Source organism: Panthera pardus, unplaced genomic scaffold (assembly GCF_024362965.1).
Source record: "Panthera pardus isolate Hobbes unplaced genomic scaffold, ASM2436296v1 HiC_scaffold_11, whole genome shotgun sequence".
NCBI lineage: Eukaryota > Metazoa > Chordata > Mammalia > Carnivora > Felidae > Panthera > Panthera pardus.
This window is the reverse complement of record NW_026526666.1, coordinates 62,658,590-62,682,100: the sequence shown is the minus strand read 5'-3', so window position 1 is coordinate 62,682,100 and position 23,511 is coordinate 62,658,590. Positions and strand designations below refer to the sequence as shown.

The window sequence follows — 23,511 nt, the reverse complement described above, 5'->3', positions numbered from 1 at the left end:
TAAGCATGGCTTAAAAGGTGAAGTGTGGCTGAATTTGCTTTTCTTCCTCTCAGGGGCGTTGTAGGGAGTTCAACAGTTGGCTTTTGGAGAGAAGGGGCAGTGGCATTGAGAGACCTCCAGACCAGGCATGGCTCTGAGCCCAGGGGCTAATCTGGTCCTCTGTGAAAGCTCGAACATGACTCCCAGTCTCAGCCTGGCAGAGGCCCCAGATTCAGGCTCCAGCACTATCTCTGAGCCCCACACAGACATGGGCCTAGTTCCTCTCTTGAACCCACCCTTGAATCCTGGCTCAGATCTTGTTCCAGACCTCAATTCAACTCTGAGTCCTGTCTCAGAGGAGGCCCCTGGCCTGGTATCTGGTAACACCCCCAGGCCTGGTGACAGCCAGACTGTGCCCCCAGTCTCCCTCCAGATCACCACTTCCCACTCTGGTGAAGCCCTGGGCCTGAATTCAAATCACGTCTCAAGGCCTGACTCACAAGGGGCCCTGGGTCCAGCCCCAAACCTTGTGCTGAGGCCCAGCTCTACTGAGGCCCAAGATCTGAGCTCAGGGAAGCACTCTGGGCTCAGTTCTGAGGAGGCTTTCAACTCTCTCTCAAGCAAGATTTTTGATGTGGGTCAGAGTAACTCCAGTCCTTCCAGGACTGATGCAAACCCATTTCTAAGGCCCTATTCAAGAGAAGCCCTGGTGGTGGGCCACTGCGTCTGTAGGTCAGGCTCAAAAGCTCTCCTTATTCCAACCTCAAATTCTTCTCTGGACTCTGACTCCAACCAGCTACACAGTGTGGGCTCAAGAAACACCTCCAAGCTGTACCTCAATGCGGGTCCAAGTTCTTGTGGGACCCTGATCCCAGATGCCAACGAGACCATCACTGTGGTTTCACACAACAGCTCTGGATCTGTCTCAAAAGGAGTTTTGGGTACAGCCTGGAACACGAGTTCCAAGGGAACCATCAATGTGGCTTCAAATAACAATCTCAGGTCTGACCTGAACATGACCATCACTCAAGCCTCATGCTTGACCCTGATTCCTGGCTCCAGCAATTGTATCAGCCTGCATTCCAGCACCCGTGGACCCAGCTCCACCCTTTCTCCACCCTCGTGTATGACTCTGCTCTTGGGCTCCAATGAGACTCTCAGCCTGGGTTCCAGCCTCATCTTCAGTGACACCTCTACCCTGACACTGAGCAGCCAGCAGGATTATTTTGAGGACAATAGCATCCATGCCATACCCTTGGACAAGAATCTGGGGAGCTGGGATGAGATGGTTGGCACTGAGACAGGCCAGTTCTCGCTGGGGTTCCCCACCTATAATACCATGGACAAGGACACCACAGCCTTCCAAAGCATCCCAGGGGGTGAGTATGGCAAGGGTGATGGCCCCAGAGAGGGCAATTCCCTGGAAGAATTTTGTATTCAGTCTTGCAGGGCAGGGAGTTGGGGGGAGGAGAGGAGAGGGGAGGGGAGAGGAAGGGAACAGCATACGATGGACAACATGCAATATATTAATTACCCACAAGAGATCCAGTGCTCAGACTCTGCTTGCTATATGACTTGGGACAAACTACTTTCTATGAGCGTCAATTTCCTTAACTGTAATATCCCCATGTCATAATATTTTTATTATGTCCAAATTATGTGTCCAATAGCTAACAATACATTTCTTTTGAAATGTATGCCTCTTTCTTTCTAGTTAAATTTCAGACCTGGCTTCTCGGGTTGCTAAGTTTGACGAGTGGAGGGGCTCCTGGGTGGCTCAGTCGGTTGAGGGTCCAACCTCAACTCAGGTCATGATCTCATGGTTTGTGAGTTTGAGCCCTGTGCTGGGCTCTGTGCTGACAGCTCGGAGGCTGGAGCCCACTTCCGATTCTGTCCCCCTCACTCTTTGCCCCTCCCACGGTCGCGCTCTCTCTCTCTCTCTTTCTCTTTCAAAAATAAATAACATTAAAAAAAAGTTTGACCAGTGGCGCATGCAGACTCTGGGTTCAGCTCACTTCTGTTGAGTGTTTGATATTCCAACTTGAGCAACGACTTGAAATCCTGTCTGGAGCCTGTACCTCACCTGTGATATGCAGGAGTTCTATAAATTAATCCCTTATCAATTTTTTATGTAAAGATCTTTTTCCAATTATTTATATCTCCAAATATTTTTGTTTGTTCATGAGCCAATTCCATATTGTGATTTTTAAAAAAATACCACGGCTTTGTAAATATGTCTTTATAAAGATATAGTATGTATCTGGTAGGGTGGGAATTCCTCTTTGAAGTTCTTCTCAAAATTATTCTGAGGACAACAGCATCCACACTGTGTCCTGGAGGTTATTAGTAGACCCCCTTTCTTCCATATACATTTTATTATTGTCTTTAATTATGTTATTTTTAAAAATTATTTATTTATTTATTTTTAAATTTTTATTTTCTAAATTTACATCTAAATTAGTTAGCATATAGTGCAATAATGATTTCAGGAGTAGATTCCTTAGTGCCCCTTGCCCATTTAGCCCATCCCCCTCCCACCACCCCTCCAGCAACCCTCAGTTTGTTCTCCATATTTAAGAGTTTTTATGTTTTGTCCCCCTCCCTGTTCCTATATTATTTTTCCTTCCCTTCCCTTATGTTCATCTGTTTTGTCTCTTAAAGTCCTTATATGAGTGAATTCATATGATATTTGTCTTTCTCTGACTGACTAATTTTGCCTAGCATAATACCCTCCAGTTCCATCCACGTAGTTGCAAATGGCAAGATTTCATTCTTTTTGATTGCCGAGTAATACTCCATTGTATATATATACCACATCTTCTTTATCCATTCATCCATTGATGGATATTTGGGTTCTTTCCATACTTTAACTATTGTTGATAGTGCTGCTATGAACATTGGGGTGCATGTGTCCCTTCGAAACAGCACACCTGTATCCCTTGGATAAATACCTAGTAGTGCAATTGCTGGGTTTTATTTTAGTTTTTTAATGTTTATTTATTTTTGAGAGAGAGAGACAGAGACAGAGACAGAGCGTGAGCAGGGGAGGGGCAGAGAGAAAGGGAGACACAGAATCCAAAGCAAGCTCCAGGCTCTGAGGTGTCAGCACAGAGCCCGATGCGGGGCTTAAACTGCAAACCTCAAGATCATGACCTGAGCCCAAGTCAGACACTTAACTGACTGAACTACCCAGGTGCCCTTATTTTTATTATTTTTTTAAGATTTTGTTTTTAAGTAATCTCTACACCCAACATGGGACTTCAACTCACGACCCCTGGATCAAGAGTCATATGCTCCACTGACTGAGCCAGCCAGGCTTCCCTTCCATATGCATTTTATAGTATATTTGTCTAGGTCTTCAAAAAGCCTTTCTGGAATTTTTATTGGAATGTTATTAATTTATCCATTTATTCAAGTTCTTCTTTATGTTGGATATATCTTTTGCTAAAATTTAAAAAATTTCCATATAGATCTAATGCCTTTTTTTTTGATAGGTTAATTCTTAGGTACTTAAAAATTTTTTTTTAACATTTATTCATTTTTGAGTGGCAGACAGAGACAGAGCATGAGTGGAGAAGGGGCAGAGGGAGGGAGACACAGAATCTGAAACAGGCTCCAGGCTCTGAGCTGTCAGCATAGAGTCCGACACGGGACTTGAACTCACAAGCTGTGAGATCATGACCTGAGCTGAAGTCAGACGCTTAACCGACTGAGCCCCCCCAGTGCCCCTACATATACCACATCTTCTTAATCCATTCAACTGTTGTTGGATATTTGGGCTCTTTCCATAATTTGGCTATTGTTGATATCGCTGCTATAAACATTGGGGTGCATGTGTCCCTTCAAATCAGCATTTTTGTATCCTTTGTATAAATTCCTAGTAGTACAATAGCTAGGTTGTAGGGTACTTCTATTTTTAATTTTTTTTTTTTTGAGGAACCTCCATACTGTTTTCCAGAGTGGCTGTGCCAGTTTGCATTCCCACCAACAGTGCAAAAGTGTTCCCCCTTCTCCACATCCTCACTGGTGTGTCCTGAGTTATTAATTTTAGCCATTCTGACTGGTGTGAGGTGGTATCTCATTGTTGTTTTGATTTGTATTTTCCTGATGATGAGTGATGTTGAGCATCTTTTCATGTGTCTGTTTGCCATCTGGATATCTTCTTTGGAAAAGTGTCTGTTCATGTCTTCTGCTCATTTCTTCACTGGGTTATTTATTCTTCAGGTGTTGAGTTTGGTAAGTTCTTTATAGATTTTGGATACTAACCCTTTATCTGATAGGTCATTTTCAAATATCTTCTCCCATTCTGTGTCAGTTGTCTTTTAGTTTTGTTGATTGTTTCCTTTGCTGTGCAGAAGCATATCTTGGTGAGGTCCCAATAGTTCATTTTTGCTTTTATTTTCCTTGCCTCTGGAGATATATCAAGTTAAGAAGTTGCTGCAGTTGAGGCCAAAGAGGTTGCTGCCTATTTTCTTCTGTAGGATTTTGATGGTTTCTTGCCTCATATTTAGGTCTTTCATTAATGTTTTAATTTATTTTTGTGTATGGTGTAAGAAAGTGGTATAGTTTCTCATTTTTCTGCATGTTGTTGTCCAGTTCTCCCTACACCACTTGCTAAAGAAACTGTCTTTTTTCCATTGGACACTCTTTCCTGCTTTATCAAAGATTAGTTGGCCATGTATTTGTGGATCCATGTCTGGGTTCTCTATTCTATTCCATTGATCTATATATCTGTTTTTGTGCCAATACCCATACTGTCTTGATGATTACAGCTTTGTAATACAGCTTGAAGTCCCAAATTGTGACGCCACCAGCTTTGGTTTTCTTTTTCAACATTACTTTGGCTATTTAGAGTCTTTTTGTGTTGATACAAAATCCATACAAATATTAGGATTGTTTTTTCTAGCTCTGTGAAGAATGCTGGTGTTATTTTGAGAGGGGTCTCATTGAATGTGTAGATTGCTTTGGGTAGTAATGATATTTTAACAATATTTGTTCTTCCAATCCATGAGCATGGAATGTTTTTTCATTTCTTTGTGTCTTCCTCAATTTCTTTCATAAACTTTCAATAGTTTTCGGCATACAGATCTTTTACATCTTTGGTTAGGTTTATTCCTAGGTATTTTATGGGTTTTGGTGCAATTGTAAATGGGACCAATTCCTTGATATCTCTTTCTGTTGCTTCATTATTGGTGTATGGAAATGCAACTAATTTCTGTACATTGATTTTATATCCTGCAACTTTGCTGAATTCATGTATCAGCTCTAGCAGTTTTTTTTTCATCTGGTGGAGTCTTTGGGATTTCCATGTCGAACATCATATCATCTGTGAAGAGTAAAAGTTTAACTTCTTTGCCAATTTGGTTGCTTTTTTTTCATTTTGTTTTCTGATTGCTGAGGCTAGGACTTCCAACACTATGTTAAACAACAGTGGTGACAGTGGACATCCCTGTTGTGTTCCTAATCTCAGGGGGAAATCTCTCAGTTTTTCCCCATTGAGGATGGTATTAGCTGTGGGCCCTTCATATATGACTTTTATGATGTTAAGGTATGTTCCTTCTATCCCAACTTTCTTGAGGGTTTTTATCAAAAGCGCTGTTGTATTTTGTCAAATGGTTTTTCTACATCTATTGACAGGATGATATGGTTCTTATCCTTTCTTCTATTAATGTGATGTATTATGTTGATTGATTTGTGAATATTGAACCAGCCCTGCAGCCCAGGAAGGACCACTTGATCATGGTGAATAATTTTTTTAATGTACTGTTGAATTTGATTTGCTAGTATCTTGTTAAGAATTTTTGCATCCATATTCATCAAGGATATTGGCCTGTAATTCTCCTCTTTAGTGGAGTCTTTGTCTGGTTTTGGAATCAAAGTAATGCTGGCTTCATAGAATGAGTTTGGAAACTTTCCTTCCATTTATATTTTTTGGAACAGTTTGAGAAGAATAGATAGTAACTATACTTTAAATATCTGGTAGAATTCCTCTGGGAATCCATCTGGCCCAGGACTCTTATTTGTTGGGAGATTTTTGATAACCAACTCAATTTCTTTGCTAGTTACAGGTCCGTTCAAATGTTCTATTTCTCTTTGTTTGAGTTTTGGTAGTGTGTGAGTGTCTAGAAATTTGTTATTTCTTCCAGATTATCCAGTTTGTTGCTATATAATTTTTCATAGTATTCTCTTATAATTGTATTTCTGTGGCGTTGGTTGTGATCTCTCCTCTTTCATTTGTGATTTTATCTTTTTGAGTCCTCTCCTCTTTTCTTTTTGAGAAGTCTGTCTATGGGTTTATCGATTTTGTTTATTTCAAAAAACCAGCTCTTATTTTAAAAACCAGCTCTACTGTTTTGTTTTGTTTGTTTTTTTTTTTTTTTTTGGATTCTATATCACTTATTTCTGCTCTAATCTTTTTTATTGTTGTTGCTATTTAAAATTTTTTTTTAATGTTTATTTTTGAGAGAGAGACAGACAGACAGAACACAAGCAGGGAAGGGACAGAGGGAGGGAGACACAGAATCTGAAGCAGGTTCCAGGCTCTGAGCTGTTAGCATAGAGCCCGACACAGGACTCGAACTCATGGGCTGTGAGATCATGACCTGAGCTGAAGTCGGACGCTTAACCAACTGAGCCACCCAGGTGCCCCAATTTCTGCTCTAATTTGTCTTACTTCCCTTCTTCTGTTGGCTTTGGGCTTTACTTGCTGTTCCTTTTCTAGCTCCTTTAGGTCTAAGGTCAGGTTGTGTATTTGGGAACTTTCTTGCCTGAATCGTCCTCTTAGGACTGCCTTTGCTGCATCCCAAAGGGTTTGCACTGTCGTGTTTTCATTTTCATTTGCTTTTATGTATTTTTAAAATTTCTTCTTTAATTTCTTGATTAACCCATTCATTCTTTAGTAGGATGTTCTTTTTAAATTAGTTTTCTTTATTTTTGAGAGGCAGAGAGAAACAGAGCACGTATGGGGGAGGGGCAGAGAGAGAGGGAGACACAGAATCTGAAGCAGGCTCCAGGCTCTGAGCTGTCAGCACAGAGCCCGATGTGGGGCCCAAACTCATGGACCGTGAGATTATGACCTGAGCCAAAGTCGGATGCTCAACAGACTGAGCCACCCAAGCACCCCTTTAGTAGGATGTTCTTTAGCCTCAATGTACTGGGGGGCTTTTAAAAGTTTTTCTTGTGATTAATTTCAAGTTTCATAGTGTTGTGATCTTAAAATATGCATGGTATGATCTCAATCTTTTTGTACCTTTGGGGGCTGTTTTGTGACCTATTATGTGATCTATTTTGGAGACTGTTCCATGTGTACTCAAGAACAATGTATATTCTGCTGCTTTAGAATGTTCATTTATTTATTTTTGAGAGAGAAGGAGAGAGAGAGGGGAGACAGAGGATCCGAAGCAGGTTCTGTGCTGACAGCAGAGATGTATTCTGTTGCTTTAGGATGAATGTTCTGAATATATCTGTTAAGTCCATCTGGTCCAATGTGTCATTCAGAGCTGTTGTTTACTTTTTGATTTTCTGCCTAGATGATCTGTCCATTGTTGTAAGTGGAGTATTAAAGTCTCCTACAATTATGGTATTATTATCAATAGGTTTGCTTATGTTTGTGATTAACTGGTTTATATATTTGGGGCCTTTCATGTTGGGGGCATAAATATTTATAATTGTTGGCTCTTCTTGATGGATAGACCCCTTCATTATGTTATGATGCCCTTCTTCATCTCTTGTTACAGTCTTTGTCCTAAAATCTAGTTTGTCTGAAGATAGTATGGCTACTCTGGCTTTCTTTTGACATCCATTAGCATGATAGATGGTTCTCCATCTCCTTACTTTTAATCTGCAGGTGTCCTCAGGTCTAAAATGAGTCTCTGGTAGGCAGCATAGAGATGGATCTTTTTTTTTTTTAATCTATTCTGATACTCTATGTCTTTTGATTGAGACATTTAGTCCATTTACATTCAGACTGGTTATTGAAAGATATGAATTTAGCGCTATTGTGTTATCTGTAGATTTCATGTTTGTTGTGATGTTCTCTGGTCCTTTGTAGTCTTGTTGCTTTCCACTCAGAGTCCCCCTTAGGATCTCTTGCAGGGCTGGTTTAGTGGTCATGAACTCCTTTAGTTTTTGTCTGTCTGGGAATGTCTTTATTTCTCCTTCTATTTTGAATGATAGCCTTGCTGGATAAAAAATTCTTGGCTGTATATTTTTTTCTATTCAGCACATTGAATATTTCCTGCCACTCCCTCTGGCCAGCCAAGTTTCAGTGGACAGGTCTGCTACTTACCTTATGTGTCTACTCTTGTAGGTTAAGGCCTGTTTGTCCCTAACTGCTTTCAGAATTCTCTCTTTATCTGTATCTTGCCAGTTTCACTATGATATGTCATGGTGTTGACTCGTTTTTTGTTGATTTTGAAGGGAGTTCTCTGTCCCTCTTGGACTGGATGCCTGTTTTCTTCCCCAGTTTAGGGAAATTCTTAACTATAATTAGTTCAAATAAACCTTCTGCCCCTTTCTCTCACTCTTCTTCTTCTGGAATTCTTATGATACAGATACTGTTTTGTTTCATGGAATCACTTAGTTCTCTAATTCTCCCCTAGTGATCTCGTAATTTTGTTTCCCTCTTTTTTTCAGCTTCATTATTTTCTATAATTTTTATCTTCTACTTCACCTATTCTTTCCTCTGCTTCTTCCATCCTTGCTGTCACTGTTTCTAGTTTATTTTGCATCTCAGTTATAACATTTTTAAATTCATTCTTACTAGATCTTAGGTCTTTGGTTACTGCAGGAAGAGTTTCTCTGGTGTCTTCTATGTTTTTTTCAAGCCCAGCTACTAGTCTTATGACTATTATTATAAATTCTTGTTCAGATGTATTATTTACATCTGTTTTGAGCAATTTCCTGGCTGTGATTTCTTCTTGGCTTTTGGGGAGGATTCCTCAGTTTTGTCATTTTGGCTAAGTTTCTGGTTTTTGCATGTTTTGAAGGCTTGTTATGTTTCCTGCACCTGTAAGTACTACTGTATTAAAAAGGGGTCATACACTGTCCAGGGCCTGGTGCTTCAGGAGGTGTTTTTGATATATGTGGGATGCATTCTGTTGTTGCATTTTGGCTGCTCTATCCCACTGGTCAGTCCTCTGCAGAGCTCCTCCTTGCTTGTAGTGGGGGTGGTGTGCTTTGATTTGTTCATGGAAGTAACCCTGGGGGAAAAAAAGGAAAGCAATGGGGAGCCTGATCCCACAAAAAGAGAAACATGAAAAGAGAGAAAAGAAAACCAAAAAGAGAATAAAAAAACTATAAGGCTAAATCCAGAGAAGGAGACAGGAAAATAAAGAAGAAGAAAGAGAATAGGTGGAAAAAGAAGAGAATAAAAATGGTCAAGAAGTTATATATTTATAATTTGATCAAAAACAAATCAAGGGCGCCTGGGAGGCTGTCAGTTGAGAGTCCGACTTTGGCTCAGGTCGTGATCCCAGTTTGTGGGTTCTAGCCCCTTGTTGGGGTCTGTGCTGACAGCTCAGAGCCTGGAGCCTGCCTCGGACTCTGTGTCTCCCTCTCTCTCTGCTCACCCCTGCTTGCACTTTGTGTCTCTGTCTCTCAAAAATAAATAAACATTAAAAAATTAAAAAAAAATCAGAAACTATGAGCCTGATTCCCAAAGAAAAAAAAGAAGAGTGAAGAAAGAAAAAGAAAAGAAAAGAAAGAAAGGAAGAGAAAAGAAAAGAAAAGAAACAAACAGTTGTCTGTTGGTGCCTGGGACCTGTGGTTGTGCTGGTCTGGAGGAGAGGCTGGCTGCCTTGAGTCAGTAAGTCTGGCTCCAGTAGATAAACATTTACCAGGTGCAGAGGGGCAGGGTTTGGTGTAAGCGGGTCTGCCTCCACTGGGGGCTGCTGTGCTGCTCTCTGAAGTCCCACCATATTGGTGTTGGGGGGGAAATGGCGACACCCCAATCTCTCCTCCACTGAACAGTTATCTCAAACCATGCTATTCAGGCAGCCCTCACTGGGGCAGGCGGCTGGCCCTGCTTCACAGTTCTCCCTCACTTCCCAGGCGCTCACCTGGGATTCAAAACCCCAAGCCTTAAAGGGCCCTTCACCGTGTGGCTCCTCTTCCCTGTTCCAGAGTAGAGGCGCTCCGCCCTTCTGATAAAAGGCCTTTGGGTGGCACCTGCAGAGTCTTTTATCCTTGTGGAGGCAATAAACTCTTCCCAAAGTACCTTGGAAGGGGACTGTTCTCTCCCAGTGCACCCCTGAGATCCCTACACTGTGCTCTGCACTCTAGGGCCTTCTCCCTCCTCCCCAGGAGCGTGCACCATGGCTCCAAGCTTTGCTTCGGAGAGAGTTGTGCACTTCTGAACCTCTGAGTTTCAGCTCATAAGGCTGTTTGCAAAAAAGAAAAGGGCACTCTCCATATTTCCCATTCCCCAGTCCATGGTACAGAGAGGTTTTCCTCTTGTGCTAATCCAATGCTGCACTTTCACAACCCTCTTGCTTTTTTTCCCTTTTGTCTCTCCACAGAAAGGGTTCCCTCCCCTCTGTGCCTATACCATTATATCTCTCCTAATTCACATACACGCACCTTGATCCTGCCAGGCTCTTTCCCTCCAACTGTGGAGATCCTCCTACCGCCTTACAGATCAATTTCCTGGATGTTCCAAGTGATCTGACCTCAATACAGCTGTGTTTGAGGGATGAGGAAAATCTTGGTCCCTCTGCTTCTCTGCCATCTTAACTCACTCTATCATATGTTATTGTCCAACACAATTCCTATTTTGAATATTGATGGTGCTGATGATATAGAGCAGCTTTAGGCAGGTTGGTTTTTTCTTTAACCAGCTTTATTGAGATATAATTTACATAAAATTTATCTACTTGATGTATACAACTTAATGGTTTAAAAATATACATGGTGTTATTCAGCCATTACCACAATCAATTTTAGAACATTTTCATCATTCCAAAGAGAAACCTTAGACTCCTTAGATGTCATTCCCAACCCATGACCCCCAGCCCTAGTCAACCACCAATCTACTTCCTGTCTCTATAGATTTGCCTCTTTCGAACATTTCATATAAATGGAATCATACAATATGTAGTCCTTTGTGATTGGCTTCTTCTACTTAGCCCAATGTTCTCAAGGGTCATTCATGTTGTAGCATGGATCAGTAGGACTTCATTCCTTTTTATGACTGAATAATATTCCACTGTATGGATATACCACATTTTGTTTATCCATTCATCAGTTGATGGATATTTGGGTTGTTTCTGTCTTTTGGCTGTTTTGAATAATATTGCTCTGAACATTCATGTATAAATTTTGTATGGATATGTTTTCATTGTTCTTTGGTATACACCTAAGAGTAGGATTGCTAGCTCATATGGCAACTCTGTGTTTAAATGTATAATTCGGCGGCATTAGTCACATTCACAATTTGTACAGCCATTACCACTATCTAGTTCCAAAACTTTTTATCACTCTAAACAGAAGCTCGTACTATAAAGCAATAGCCCCCTTGCCTCTCTCCCTAAGCTCTGGTGAACTCTAATCTATTTTCTTTCTCTGTGAATCTGCCTACTCTAGATATATCATGGAAGTGGAATCATGTAATATTTGTCCTTTTGTGTCTGGTGTATTTCACTTATCATAATGTTCATCCATGCTGTAGCATGGATCAGTACTTCATTTCCTTTTATAGTTGAATAAAATTTCAAATGTGTATTACATTTTATTTGTCCATTTTTACCCATGGGTGGGCACTTGGGTGTTTCCACTTCTAGGCTATTGTGACTCAGGCTGCTGTTATATAAACACCAGTGTGCAAATATCTGTTTGCATCATTATTTTCAATTCCTTTAGATATACCTAGGAGTGGAATTGCTGGATCACATGGTTGTTCTATGTTTAGCTTTTTGAGGAACTGCTAAACTATTTCCCAGAGTAGCTGTACTGTTTTGCATTTCCCCCAGCAACGTACAAGGGTTCCAATTTCTGCACGACTAATCTCCCCTTGCCAACACTTGTTATTTTTCAGAAACATTTTTATAATAGACATCCTAAAGGCTGTAAAGTGGTATCTCATCATGACTTTGATTTGCATTTCCCTAATGACTACTGATTTTGAGCATCTTTTCATGTGCTTATTGGCCGTTTGTATATCCTCTCGAGAAAAACAGCTATTCAAATCCTTTGCCCATTTTCAAATTTGGTTGTTTTTTGTTGTTGAGTTTTAGAAGTTCTTATATATTGTGGCTATTACTTCCCTATCAGATGTGTCATTTGCAACTGTTCTCTCCCATTCTGTGAGTTGTCTTTTCTTGGTGGTGTCCTTTGATGCACAAAAACTTTAAATTTTGACGAAGTCCAATTTGTTTATTTTTCCTTTATTGTCTGTTCTTTTGGTGCCATAGTTATGAAATTATTGCCATATCCAGTGTCATAAAGTTTTCCTCCTATGCTTTCTTCAAAGCGTTTTGTAGTTTTAGCTTTTAAGCTTCGTCTTCGACTAATTTTTGTATGTAGTGTGAGGTGGGGGTCCAACTTCATTCTTTTGCATGTGGATATCCAATTTGACCAGAACTATTTCTTGAAAAGGCCACCCTTTCCACACCGAATGGTCTTGGCACCCTTGTCAAAAATCAGTCGACCACACATATGAGGGTTTATTTCTGGGATCTCTATATAATTCCATTGGTCTATATGTCTGTCCTTATGCCCAAACCACACTGTCTGGGTTCCTAGAGCTTTGTAGTAAGTTTTGAAATCAGGAAGTGTGAGTCCAGCACCTTTTTTTTTTTCAAGATTGTTTTGGTCATTTAGAGTCAATCTTTGCTGTTTAATAGGAATGTTTCATTCATTTGCATTTTAAAAGACAATGTATTTTCAAATTGCATTAGCCTTTTAAAAACTTTTCCAATATGGGGCGCCTGGGTGGCTCAGTCAGTTAAGTGTCCGAAGTCAGCTCAGATCATGATCTCATGGTTCGTGAATTTGAGCCCCCTGTCGGGCTTTGTGCTGACAGTTCAGAGCCTGGAGCCTGCTTTGAATTCTTTGTCTCCCTGTCTCTCTGCCCCTCCCCCACTTCACATTCTGTCTCTCTCTCAAAAGTAAACATAAAAAAAAAAAAAAAACTTTTCCAAGGTATATAACATGTATCAGTAAAATATGTAAAGTGTACTACGAATCTCAAGCGTACAGCTTGGTGAATATTTACATCTGTATACATCTTGGTAACTATCACACAGATCAAGACATAGCTCTTGGGGCGCCTGGGTGGCTTTGTTGGTTGGGCGTCCGACTTCGGCTCAGGTCATGATCTCGTGGTTCGGGAGTTCAAGCCCCACTTCGGGCTCTGTGCTGACAGCTCGGAGCTTGGAGCCTGTTTGGGATTCTGTGTCCCCCTCTCTCTGCTCCTCCCCCATGCACACTGTCTCTCTCAAATGAATAAACGTTTTTTAAAAAAAAGACAACCAATTTGACAATAAATTTCATATATTAAAAAAAAAAAAAAAGACATAGATCTTTTCTGGCAGCCCAGAACCTCCCTTGTGACCTTTTCCATTCGATACCCCTTCTTCTGGGGCAGGGTTTCTCAACCCTGCTGTTATTGACGTTTTGTGTTAGAGAATTCTCTGTTGTGTGGATGTGGGTGTGGGTGTGGGAGGGCTGTTCTCTGTGTTGTAAGATATATCCCTGGACTCTACCCAGTAGATGCTATTATTATGATACTCATATTGTCCCCAGTTTGACCAATGGGATTCCCTTTAAGCAAGCCTTTGTGTCTCTCTGACATGTCCCCATCATTCCTTAAGTAAGCTCTCTTCCTTATTTTCGGGTACAAGATGTCTCAGCCTTGTTCTGTACTTTCCTGCCCAAGTCCCAGACTCAGCCATTTCTCCAAGGAGCCTTGTTCCTTTCAGTGGAAAATGGTACCTAGGAGACAAGATCTTGGAGGAACCTGTGTTCACTATGCTTGGTGACTCTGCTTCTCCCTATCGGCTCCTCCAGAAGCCTCTAGTGGCCAAGGTGGCCCCAAATAAAGTTCCACGCACTTAAAGGCCCTCAGCAGGAGAGAGGCCATTCTCTTTTTGGGTTTTTAAAGCTCACCATTTTTTTTTTAATGTTTATTATTTTTGAGTGAGAGAGACAGAGGGACAGAGAGCAAGCAGGGGAGGGTCAGAGAGAGAGGGAGACACAGAATCTGGAGCAGGCTCCAGGCTCTGAGCTGTCAGCACAGAGCTTGATGCAGGGCTCGAACTCACAGACCGCGAGATCATGACCTGAGCTGAAGCTGGCCGCTTAACGGACTGAGCCACCCAGGTGCCCCCATCCCCCTCAGTGTTCTTAAATAAAGGGCTCTAGTGGTCCTGTTCAGCTAAAAGCCCATCCCTGGGCCAATCACCATGGCTGGCGGCATGGGATGCTTTTACTGGCCAAGCTTGGGTTCCAGGCCCACCCCTATCTGAAGAGGGGATGATGGGTGGGCTTGCATAATTCATCACCTGGCTACGTGGAAGGGGTAGCCCATGGGGGAGAAGGGCCTCTTTCACCAGAAGAACGATGAGGAAATCCAGGGCTGACAAAACAGGGCATCTACTCTCACAAATCAGAGTTTAATTACACATTGTGATAACAGTCAAAAGAAGAGAATAGGATGATGCACAAGAGGACCATAGTGAGCCCTCCTTTACCCTGCAGGTCAGGGAGACCTCTCTGAAGAGTGGCAGGCAAGCAGAGATTTGAACAAGAGCCCTAGCTGGCCAATGGGTTACGGTAGTCAAGTGGCACCGCGTGGAGTGTGGTAGTAGAGTGACTACTGGGGCCCTGATGGGGAAGCTTTCCCTGGTCTGGAAGGAGGATAGTATGGCGAGAGCATGGCGAGCAAGAGGAGAGCAGCAGGAGGTGGGCTGGGGAGGCGGGACAACAGCGGACACTGAGGGCTTGGAGGCACTGACAAGCATGGCCCATTCAGTGGAATGGGTGCCCCTGAAGCCTTTTAGGGAAGGGAGCTCAGTCTGGCTGCTGGGGGAATAAAGATTGGAGGGGCCCAGCGGGGGATGGGAGACAGAACTGTGGCACCAGAACTGCACCGTATCCTTACTCTCCCTCTTACCTCCTCATTGAAACTATGACATTCAGGAGCCTTCAGTGAAGTAGTGGCCTCATGCCTGGTGGACATGCCGGGGAAGAGAGACGATGGCACCAAGATGGCTCTGGTATGCTTCCTGCCCACCCCCCCAGATGACTTTCCTGGGATGCCCCTCCCTCACTCTTTGGCCCCAGCAGACCCCGTTTCTCTGCCTGGCTCTTCTTTTCTCCATGGGACTCATCACCATCTGATGTACAATATGCTTTACTAGTTCATCTTACTTTTTTGTTAGCCTATCACTCTGGAATGTATCCTCCATAAATCAGGGATTTTTGTCTCCTCGTCACAGCTCTATCCCCAAAATCTAGACCAGTGCCAGGCACATCGTAGGTGCTCGATAAATGTTTTTTGGACAACTGAACCAACTGTGAGAGGGTCTCTAAAAGGGGAAGAAAGGCTAGAAATGGCTATTTTCAGGCCACATTCCCAACCCAGGTCTGGGCTTTGGGAGGCCAGAGAAAGCCAGCATCTACAGGACTTGGTGAGGGCCAGTGGAGGCAGACTGGACAGGTTGGTGGACACGAGCGTGAACACATGCAGTGTGGGGGGAGACTGGCTGGCAGACAGAACCTGGAGGTGGGGGATCCACCCAGGCCGGGCCATGGAAGAGGGAGGCCCTGCCCTCAGGCTGCTTCAGAGGCAAGCTCCAATCCCTGGGGTGGCACAGGGTGGGGGATGGAGAGAGGGTGACAGGACTAAGAAAAGGTCTTGCATTTTGGGAGCATTGGTCTTCATCACATGGCATTCTTCCAGTTGTCTCCCTTACCGCACTGGCTCTTCTCTCTTTCTCATACTTGCCACACTCAATCCTGCCCCAGGGCCTTTGCACTTGTTTCTGCTGCCAGGAAGTTTCTTCTAACCTACAAAATGGGTGTAATAATGTTTTGTTTTTGTTTTTGTTTTTGTTTTTTTTTTTTGAGAGAGAGAGAGAGAGAGAGACAGAGCATGAGCAGGGGAGGGGGGGAAGGGGCAGAGAGAGAAAGGAAGACGCAGAATCTGAAACAAGCTCCAGGCTCCGAGCTATCAGCACAGAGCCCGATGTGGGGCTCAGACCCACAAACAGTGAGATCGTGACCAGAGCTGAAGTAGGATGCTTAACCGACTGAGCCACCCAGGCGCCCCAAAACAGGCATAATAAAGTTGAAGTGAGTGCACAGCACTGAGCATGGTGTCTGCAACAAATAGGGTTGATTATTGCAGTCATTCAACAAATTGAGTCCCTACTATGTGCAAGGCATTGTTTCAGGCACTAGAGGTGCTACAGCGAAGTAACATTCTAGTTTGGGGAAACAGGTGATAAACCTAGCTACCCCCTGTCACCACACAAAGTTGTTCCAATATTATTAGCTATTACCTATGCCGTGCATTGCATCCCTGTGTCGTAATTATTTTATAATGGGAAGTTTGTGCTTTTTAATCTCCTTCTCCTATTTTGCCCATCCCCCCAGCTCCCTCCCCTCGGGCGGCCACCAGCATGTTTTCTGTATCTGTGAATCCGTTTCTGTTCTCTTTCATTGGTTCATCTGCTTTGTCTTTTAGATTCCGCATCTAAGTGAAATCATACAGTATTTTCCTTTCTCTGACTTCTTTCACTTAGCATAATGCCCCTTAGGTCCGTCCATGTTGTTGCAAATGGCAAGATCTCATTCTTTTTGATGGCTGAATAATATTCCTGTGTGTGTGTGTGTGTGTGTGTGTGTGTGTGTGTGTGTATGTGTGTAAATCTCACACATCTCCTTTATCCATTCATCTCTCGATGGACACTCAGGCTGCTTCCATATCTTGGCTGTTGTAAATAACGCTACAATGAACACGGTGTTGGCACATTTTTTAGAATTAGTGTTTTTGATTTCTTCAGCTAAATACCCGGAGGTGGAACTGCTGGCTTGTATGACAATTCTGAGATTGTCCGGGTTCAGTGAGGTGGCCCTTCTGCTCTGAGTGGTGTAGACTGAGGTCACTCGGGAGCAGGGGCCCTAACATCCAAGATGACCCTCATCTTCCAGGGTCTCTCTCCACACAGTGTCCTCATTCCATATCTAGCTGGGCTTGCTTATAGCATGGCAGCTGGCTTCTGGAAGGAAAAGGCTGCCAGTTTCCTTAAGGGCTAGGCCAGGAACTGGCACGTCCTCACTGCCATGGCATTCTATTGGTCCAAGCAAGCAGTAAGATGAGCCCAGATTCAAGGGCTATCTGTCCTCTTGACTGCAGTGGGAAGAACCTGTGGCATCTTTCACCCACCACACTGCCCTTCACGTTCCCTTGTTTCGCTTTCTTACTACATGAAGGTAGTTTATCTTTTTCGCGTCTTTTTTTCTTCTTCTACCTGAAAAGAATGAGAACGAATAGATTAATTGGACACTGGTAAAGGTATTCCCTCTCTCAGGTGGCAGAATGCCTTGATCTGACTAGGATGTGCCCTTAAGAGTGGAAACTAAAGGGGGCGCCTGGGCGGCTCGATCAGTTAAGCGTCTGACTTCCGCTCAGGTCATGATCTCACGGTTTGTGAGTTCGAGCCCCGTATCAGGCTCTGTGCTGACAGCTCGGAGCCTGGAACCTGCCTCGGATTGTGTCTCCCTCTCTCTCTGCCCTTCCCCGCTCACACTCTGTCACTGTCTCTCTCTCAAAAGTAAATAAACATTAAAAAAAAAAAAAAGAGTGGATACTAAAAAGCCCTTAAAAGGTTTTAATAATCATGGGATTTCAGCCGGAAGGTCTCCGCACCTCTTCTGTTCCATCAACTCCTGCCTCTTCTCCCTCAGTTGACTGGAGAGGGGGAGTGCTGTGCACTGAATTCTGGTTCTCCTCCAAATGCTGCCCTTCAGGGATTATCCAACCCCCTAGTCCTCACTCTCATGGTCTTCTCAAATCTGCACCCCCACCGCGATTTCTCATTCCTCTGGAGCCCATGCTTAGGGGCTGGCGGCTGGGGCTGGGGTGGCGGTGGCTGGTGGGAGTGCACGGTGGTCCCTGAGGGCGGGGGTCAGCGTGCCTCTCACCCTGTGGCTTTGCCCTCTGCTGCCTCCGAGGTGGAGAATGTCATCACCCTCCAGGAGAGCCAGGATGCGCTCGAAGTGGACGTAGAGAAGAGGACCTTGATGAAGAAGATGATGGTGTGGGAATCTCGTGCGGGTCTGGAGAGCTGGGTGGGGAGGAGGTGGACGTCCCCGTCCACCCACTGATGAGACACGGCTTGAGGTGGGAGGAGGACAGTGGAGGAGGCAGGACGCTTGGTCTCGAGCCTCAGTCCACCTCTAACTGCCCTCCGCCACCCTGAGGAGCTTGATGGGCCATTTCCCTTCTCTGAGCCCTGTGAGCCTTCCCACCTCATAAGTACCTGTGGTAATGCCTGCCTCACTGGCTTGTTTGTGGTGAGGACACAACCAGTAGTGAGTTCCCTGGAGAGCCTCGGGCGCCTGGGGCAGTCATTATTATTTAATACATTCTTTCCCCAGAAATTCCTCCTGGTGGGAAACTTCCAAGAGCTTCCTATCATCTTGCTAAATACAGTCCCTTCTCAATTGTCCACCAGACTGGTTTAGGCCACTGAAGTCCCCGAGATCATGTTTAGCTTTGGGTCCTTTACATAAAATCCTCGCCCTTGATAACTTCATTTAACTAACGTTAATTGAGCATCTACTGTGTGCAGATGCTAGATCCAAAGTGAGGAGTCATTAGGATGTTTTTAAAGGAATCCACTTTGATCCCCACCCCCCCCCCCCCCCCCCCCCCCCCCCGCCAAGAGCCATTCATGGTATTTTTTGCTTTGGGCCGGTCGGCGGCCCAAATATACCTCCTTACCACGCGGCTGCCAAAGCAGTTCTTGCTGACCTGCTGAGCGCCACGTGTGAGGTGCGGCTGGTTAGGGTGCAGGGTGTTTTTGGTGGCCTTGACCTGAGAGCTCAGGACAGGGTTTGAGCAGTGAGCTGGCTCTCCCTGCCAGAGGCCCTGTGCAGCATGGAGGTGGGGAGTTCTGTCCAGGCTCAGGGGCTCCTGTGGCCTGAGCCCCGGGAGGAGTGGAGGCCTCGGTCCTGGGGGCCTGCAGTGGCCTTGCCCCCCTCATTGGCCCCTCTGTGGTCTCCTGTCCAGAGGCAGATCCAGGAGGAGCCACTGGATTCCCTCTCCAGCACCGTCCGTTGGCAGGCCATGGAGACGCTGACCCAGCTGAGGTGTCCACAGCCTTCTCCCCGACCCCCAGCCCTTTCCTCGCTTCTCTGGGCTCCGTCTGTCTCTCCCGAGGCCTGTCCTTGGTGCCTGCCCGGTCCTGTGACCTTCCCTCCTGCCTCCCCGAGGCCCTCCCCTTTCCCTCCTCCCCACCTCACCGTGCTCAGGCCAGGCCCAAGCCCCCAGCTAGGCGCCCTCCTCCCAGCCCTGCAGCCTTAGCTTCCTGCCTCCCGCCCAGGGGCCCCTCCCTCACTCCTCGCCCTGGTTTTCTGTCTCTCCCCCACCCCCCAGTCACACCCCTCCCGTTCTGGGTATGCGAGAAAGGTCAGAGCTGGTGAACACATGCGTGAAGAGTGTGTTCTCCCTGCCCTCTGTGCAGGCCATGCAGGAGAAAGTCGAGGCCAAGGTGGAGGCCATACAGGTGAGTCCTCCGGGCTATCAGTTTCCTTTGAGTGAGGCGCATTTCAGAACTCCCAGCGGGGAGAGAAAGGGCATTGCAGAAGGCAGAGAGGACTCTTCACACTCCTGCTGAAGCTGCCTGACATTGGGCAGTGTACCTCACCTCTCCTGGCCTGAGCAGGCCCTTGATAACTGTTTGGTGAATAAGGGATCGCTCACCGGGAGCGCTCTGTCCACTTCCGGGCCCTGCCCTATGAGGGGGATGTGAGCATGTGTTGCCATGGCCAGAGGAGGTGGCCACAATTGGGAGGAGGAGGGCTGAGGACGGGGTGAGCTGGTGTGAGGTCTAGAGAAGTAGAGAACCTCAAGGGGGGCTCGTGTGAGCATCTTCCAACCTCGGCAGGGTTGTCCCAGGAGGAGTGGGTGGAGGTGACCCTTAGGGTAGGCGATAGGGTCGGTGGGTGGGGTTCAGGGGGAGGAGTGTTAGCCCAGAGGGAGGCAGCCCATTTAGCCTTTCATTCAGCAAATATCAACAACGCCCACTCCCAAAGTACCACAGGGTGGGGGACGCAGTACAGGGGGGCGGGGGGGGGGGGGCAGGGGGATGGACCTTGTCAAAGAAGCACACACATAAATGCATACTAGCAACAGTGGTAAGTGTTGCAAACAAGAAGTACTCAGTGCTATAAAGAGCCTGGCCTACGTGGGGGTCGGCGGTCCTGGTGTTACAGCTGAGAGGTTAAAGAGAGCTGGTTAGCTGAGAGGGATGCCAGAAGGAAGGGCCTGCCAGGCAGAGGGAACAGCCTGTGCGGTGGCCTGAGGACAGCAAGAATATGGTGACTGCAAGGATGACAAGGAAGCCATGTGGCCGGAGCCCCGAGGTCGGAGGCTAGAGCGCTGGGAAGCGAGGCTAGAGAGCAGTGGGGGCCAGACCTCGCTGGCAGCATGAGGGCTCTGGGTCCTGGGAGGTGGGGCACTGAGAGAAGACCCAGAGGAGAGGTGGGGAATCCCTGCTGCCCGGGGAAGAGAGCAGGCAGCCCTCTTGCAGTACCAGGCTCAGACAGCAGAGGTCAGTGCTGCACAGGGATGGGCTGCAGATGGGAGGGAAGGAGGAGGTAGTTGGCAACTGAGGCTGGCTTGGTAGTTGTGGTGTAACCCTGCTGTGCACAGACTGGGGAAGCCTGGACAGTGGCAACCTGGGAGGCAGATGTGAGGAGCTGGCAGAAGGAAAGGAGGCAGGGGACAGAGGGTCTTCCCAGAGTGGCTCAAACCCACTACTCAGCCTTGTGTATGTGTGATGCCTGCACCTTCCTAGGACAATCCTGGGACTGTGGCGCGGCCAAGGGAAGAGGAACCTGGGGAGAGGTGGCCCCCTGAAGGGGCAGCCTGGAAAATCTATTTGGGTCTAGGAGTAGCACAGAAAAAAAGCATCGGAGCACTTCCCAGAGACAAGAATAAAAGCAAGGCTGGCCCTCCTGGTTACCTGGCTCCTACTGTTCTAGTGCCATTTTCCTACCCAGCCTCTCATTTGCTCCTCATGACTTGAAACCACCTTGTTGTGTGACGTTGGACAAGTGTTTCGTCATTTGTAAAATGAGAAAACTGCTTTGAGGACAGAGTGATATGGTTGTTCAAATCACCGGGCACTGACTTGGCCCATGGTAGAGTCTCAGTAATGGTGGGGAGTTCTCTGCTTCCTCCTTGAAGGTAGGAGTACATGCTAATAATTATTAATTTGTTGGTAAGGAAATCGTAACCCATGCGGGGGTGGGGGGAGTAATTCCTCCCATATCGCACCTCGAGTTAGTCTCAGAGGTGGGACCAGAAAGCGGCTCTCATGGGTCCAAATGCCCCTCCACCCCTCACCCACAGGAGGGGTTGCCTGGGGCCGGGGTCTGCTCCAGAGACCCCCTAGTGACTTGGTCCTCCTCCTGTCCACAGACACTTTATCGACAGACCCTGGATGCCCTGCAGACACTGCTCAACGCCCTCTTTGTCGAGGACCCCACTCCTGCTGGGCTGAAGAGCATCTTGGAGGTGTGGGGGCAGGGAGGAGAGGAAGGACAGAGAGGAAAGGAGACCTGGTTGGGGGGCGGTGGGGAGGCTGTGCCCAGAAGGAGGGGTTTGAGTTCCGGGTGTCATCTCGTGCCAGTGTTCTGCCTCCCTGTCGCTGGTGCAGACCCTTTTCCAAACCCCTTCTCTGTCACTCCCTCCCTATCCCCCGTGTTCCTGTTCTAGCTGCCCCTATCACTTTGCCTTCTCTACTCTCATCCCTGTCTCTCTTTTTATTGTGACTCCCCACCATTCATCTCTCTCCCCACTGGCCTTCGTCCTCCCTCTCGTCTTCCAGTCCTGGGTCCCATGTCTCCCTATGCTCCAGGAGGAGGAGGAGGAGGGCTGTGGACAGTTGCCTTTATGCCCTCCCTGGAAGCTTCCTGCTGATTGGTGAAGGTCAACCTGCCCACCCAGGCAGGAGAGGCTGGCCTCCAGCCTGTAGCTCTGAGTCTTGTCCTTGTCCTCACAGCCCCTGGGGCCCTGGATGAACTCCGGGAAGACCCACGAGCGAGCACGGGCTGTGAACAGCAACGTCTCTGTGTTGAACCACGTGCTTCTGACCCTGCCATTCTTTGTGAGTGGCCCCTGGGAGGGGAGGACACTCATAGGGAGAATCTTCCTGGCTCCAAGGGAGCCCATGCATCTGTCCAGAGATTGCCAGGTGACCCTTGTCATCCTCAGAGGACTCTGCTATCAGGGCCAGACCATCCAGCTCTGGTCACTATTTACTGTATAGTATTATTGAACCTTTAAGACCCAGTCCCTAAAGTTATGACACAAACAGATGTCCTCGGGGTTTCCGGCGCTGGGGCTTCTGCTGGGGAGGCTCATCCTTCGCATTGGAGATCCTGATGAGGAGATTGGCCGGAAGGCTCTGGACGGCATCATCATCCTCTACACCATCCTGGAGCTCCAAAAACGTAAGCCCTTCGGCGTGCCTCTGAGGCGAGGCTTCTGGGCAGGTGCTCAGCCTGGGAATCTGCTGGAGCCTCCAGTGGGGTCTGCAGAAGCTGGTATGAAGTCTCAGTCCCCACAGAACCAGAGGAGAAGGGCTACAAACAAACCTATTTTGATTTAAGCAATCCCTCTATCCGAACCCCTCCTTGCCTTCCAGTGTCATTTTTAACAATTATTTTTATTTACGAAAAAATTTTTTGAGAGAGAAAATGAACGAGTGGGAGAGGGGCAGAGGGAGAGAAAGAGAATCTTAAGCACGTCTCACTCTCAGCCCAGAACCCGATGTGGGGCTCCGTCCCACAGCTCTGGAATCACGACCTGAGCTGAAATCAAGAGTCAGGCATTCAAGCGACTGAGCCACCCAGACACCCAAGTGTAATTTGTGACTCCCATTTGCACAGCCCTACGATGGCACCATATGCCCACTCGGGCACGGTAGCCCTCATGTGCTGAGAGCAGGGCAAGGCTGTGTCTTAATTCACCACCGCATTCTGAAGGCCCGGCCCTGGGCCTGGGCACGGGGTGGGTGCTCGGCGAATCTTCTATTGAACGAATGAACAAAGAACAGGTCCCACGTTAGCGTCTGGAGTAGCTAAGACCTGCAGGTGGGAGAACAATGCCGGATCCAGCTTTAGGGAGCCGGTGACGTGAAATGAGCTGACACAGGCACCCAGCTGGCACTGAACCTAGGGGCACAGAGTCTCCGCTGTTACCTGCCTCCTCCCTTTCTCCACAGTCCCGACCTTGCCCAAGGGACTTCGGCATGTTGTTTCAACTTTCCTGGCTCTGGAGGCAGAGTGACCGGGCAATCT

The 23,511-nt window shown here is 46.4% G+C and overlaps 1 protein-coding gene across 4 annotated transcripts in view; it reads left to right on the top strand.

Annotated features, from left to right (window-relative positions):
* The window catches only part of MROH7 (maestro heat like repeat family member 7), a 49,795-nt gene that overhangs the window by 770 nt on the left and 25,514 nt on the right, over window positions 1-23,511 (top strand). For 3 of the 4 annotated variants that reach the window (XM_053894924.1, XM_019449184.2, XM_053894929.1), the window contains exons 2-9: window positions 54-1,358; window positions 15,115-15,191; window positions 18,154-18,237; window positions 19,214-19,293; window positions 19,580-19,709; window positions 21,629-21,724; window positions 22,212-22,316; window positions 22,527-22,662. In XM_053894924.1, the coding sequence (XP_053750899.1) occupies window positions 128-1,358; window positions 15,115-15,191; window positions 18,154-18,237; window positions 19,214-19,293; window positions 19,580-19,709; window positions 21,629-21,724; window positions 22,212-22,316; window positions 22,527-22,662 (1,939 nt within the window). In that variant the 5' untranslated portion in view covers window positions 54-127. Of the gene's footprint in view, window positions 1-53; window positions 1,374-15,114; window positions 15,192-18,153; window positions 18,238-19,213; window positions 19,294-19,579; window positions 19,710-21,628; window positions 21,725-22,211; window positions 22,317-22,526; window positions 22,663-23,511 lie in introns of all 4 variants that reach the window. The other variant, XM_053894920.1, reaches the window with a different exon arrangement.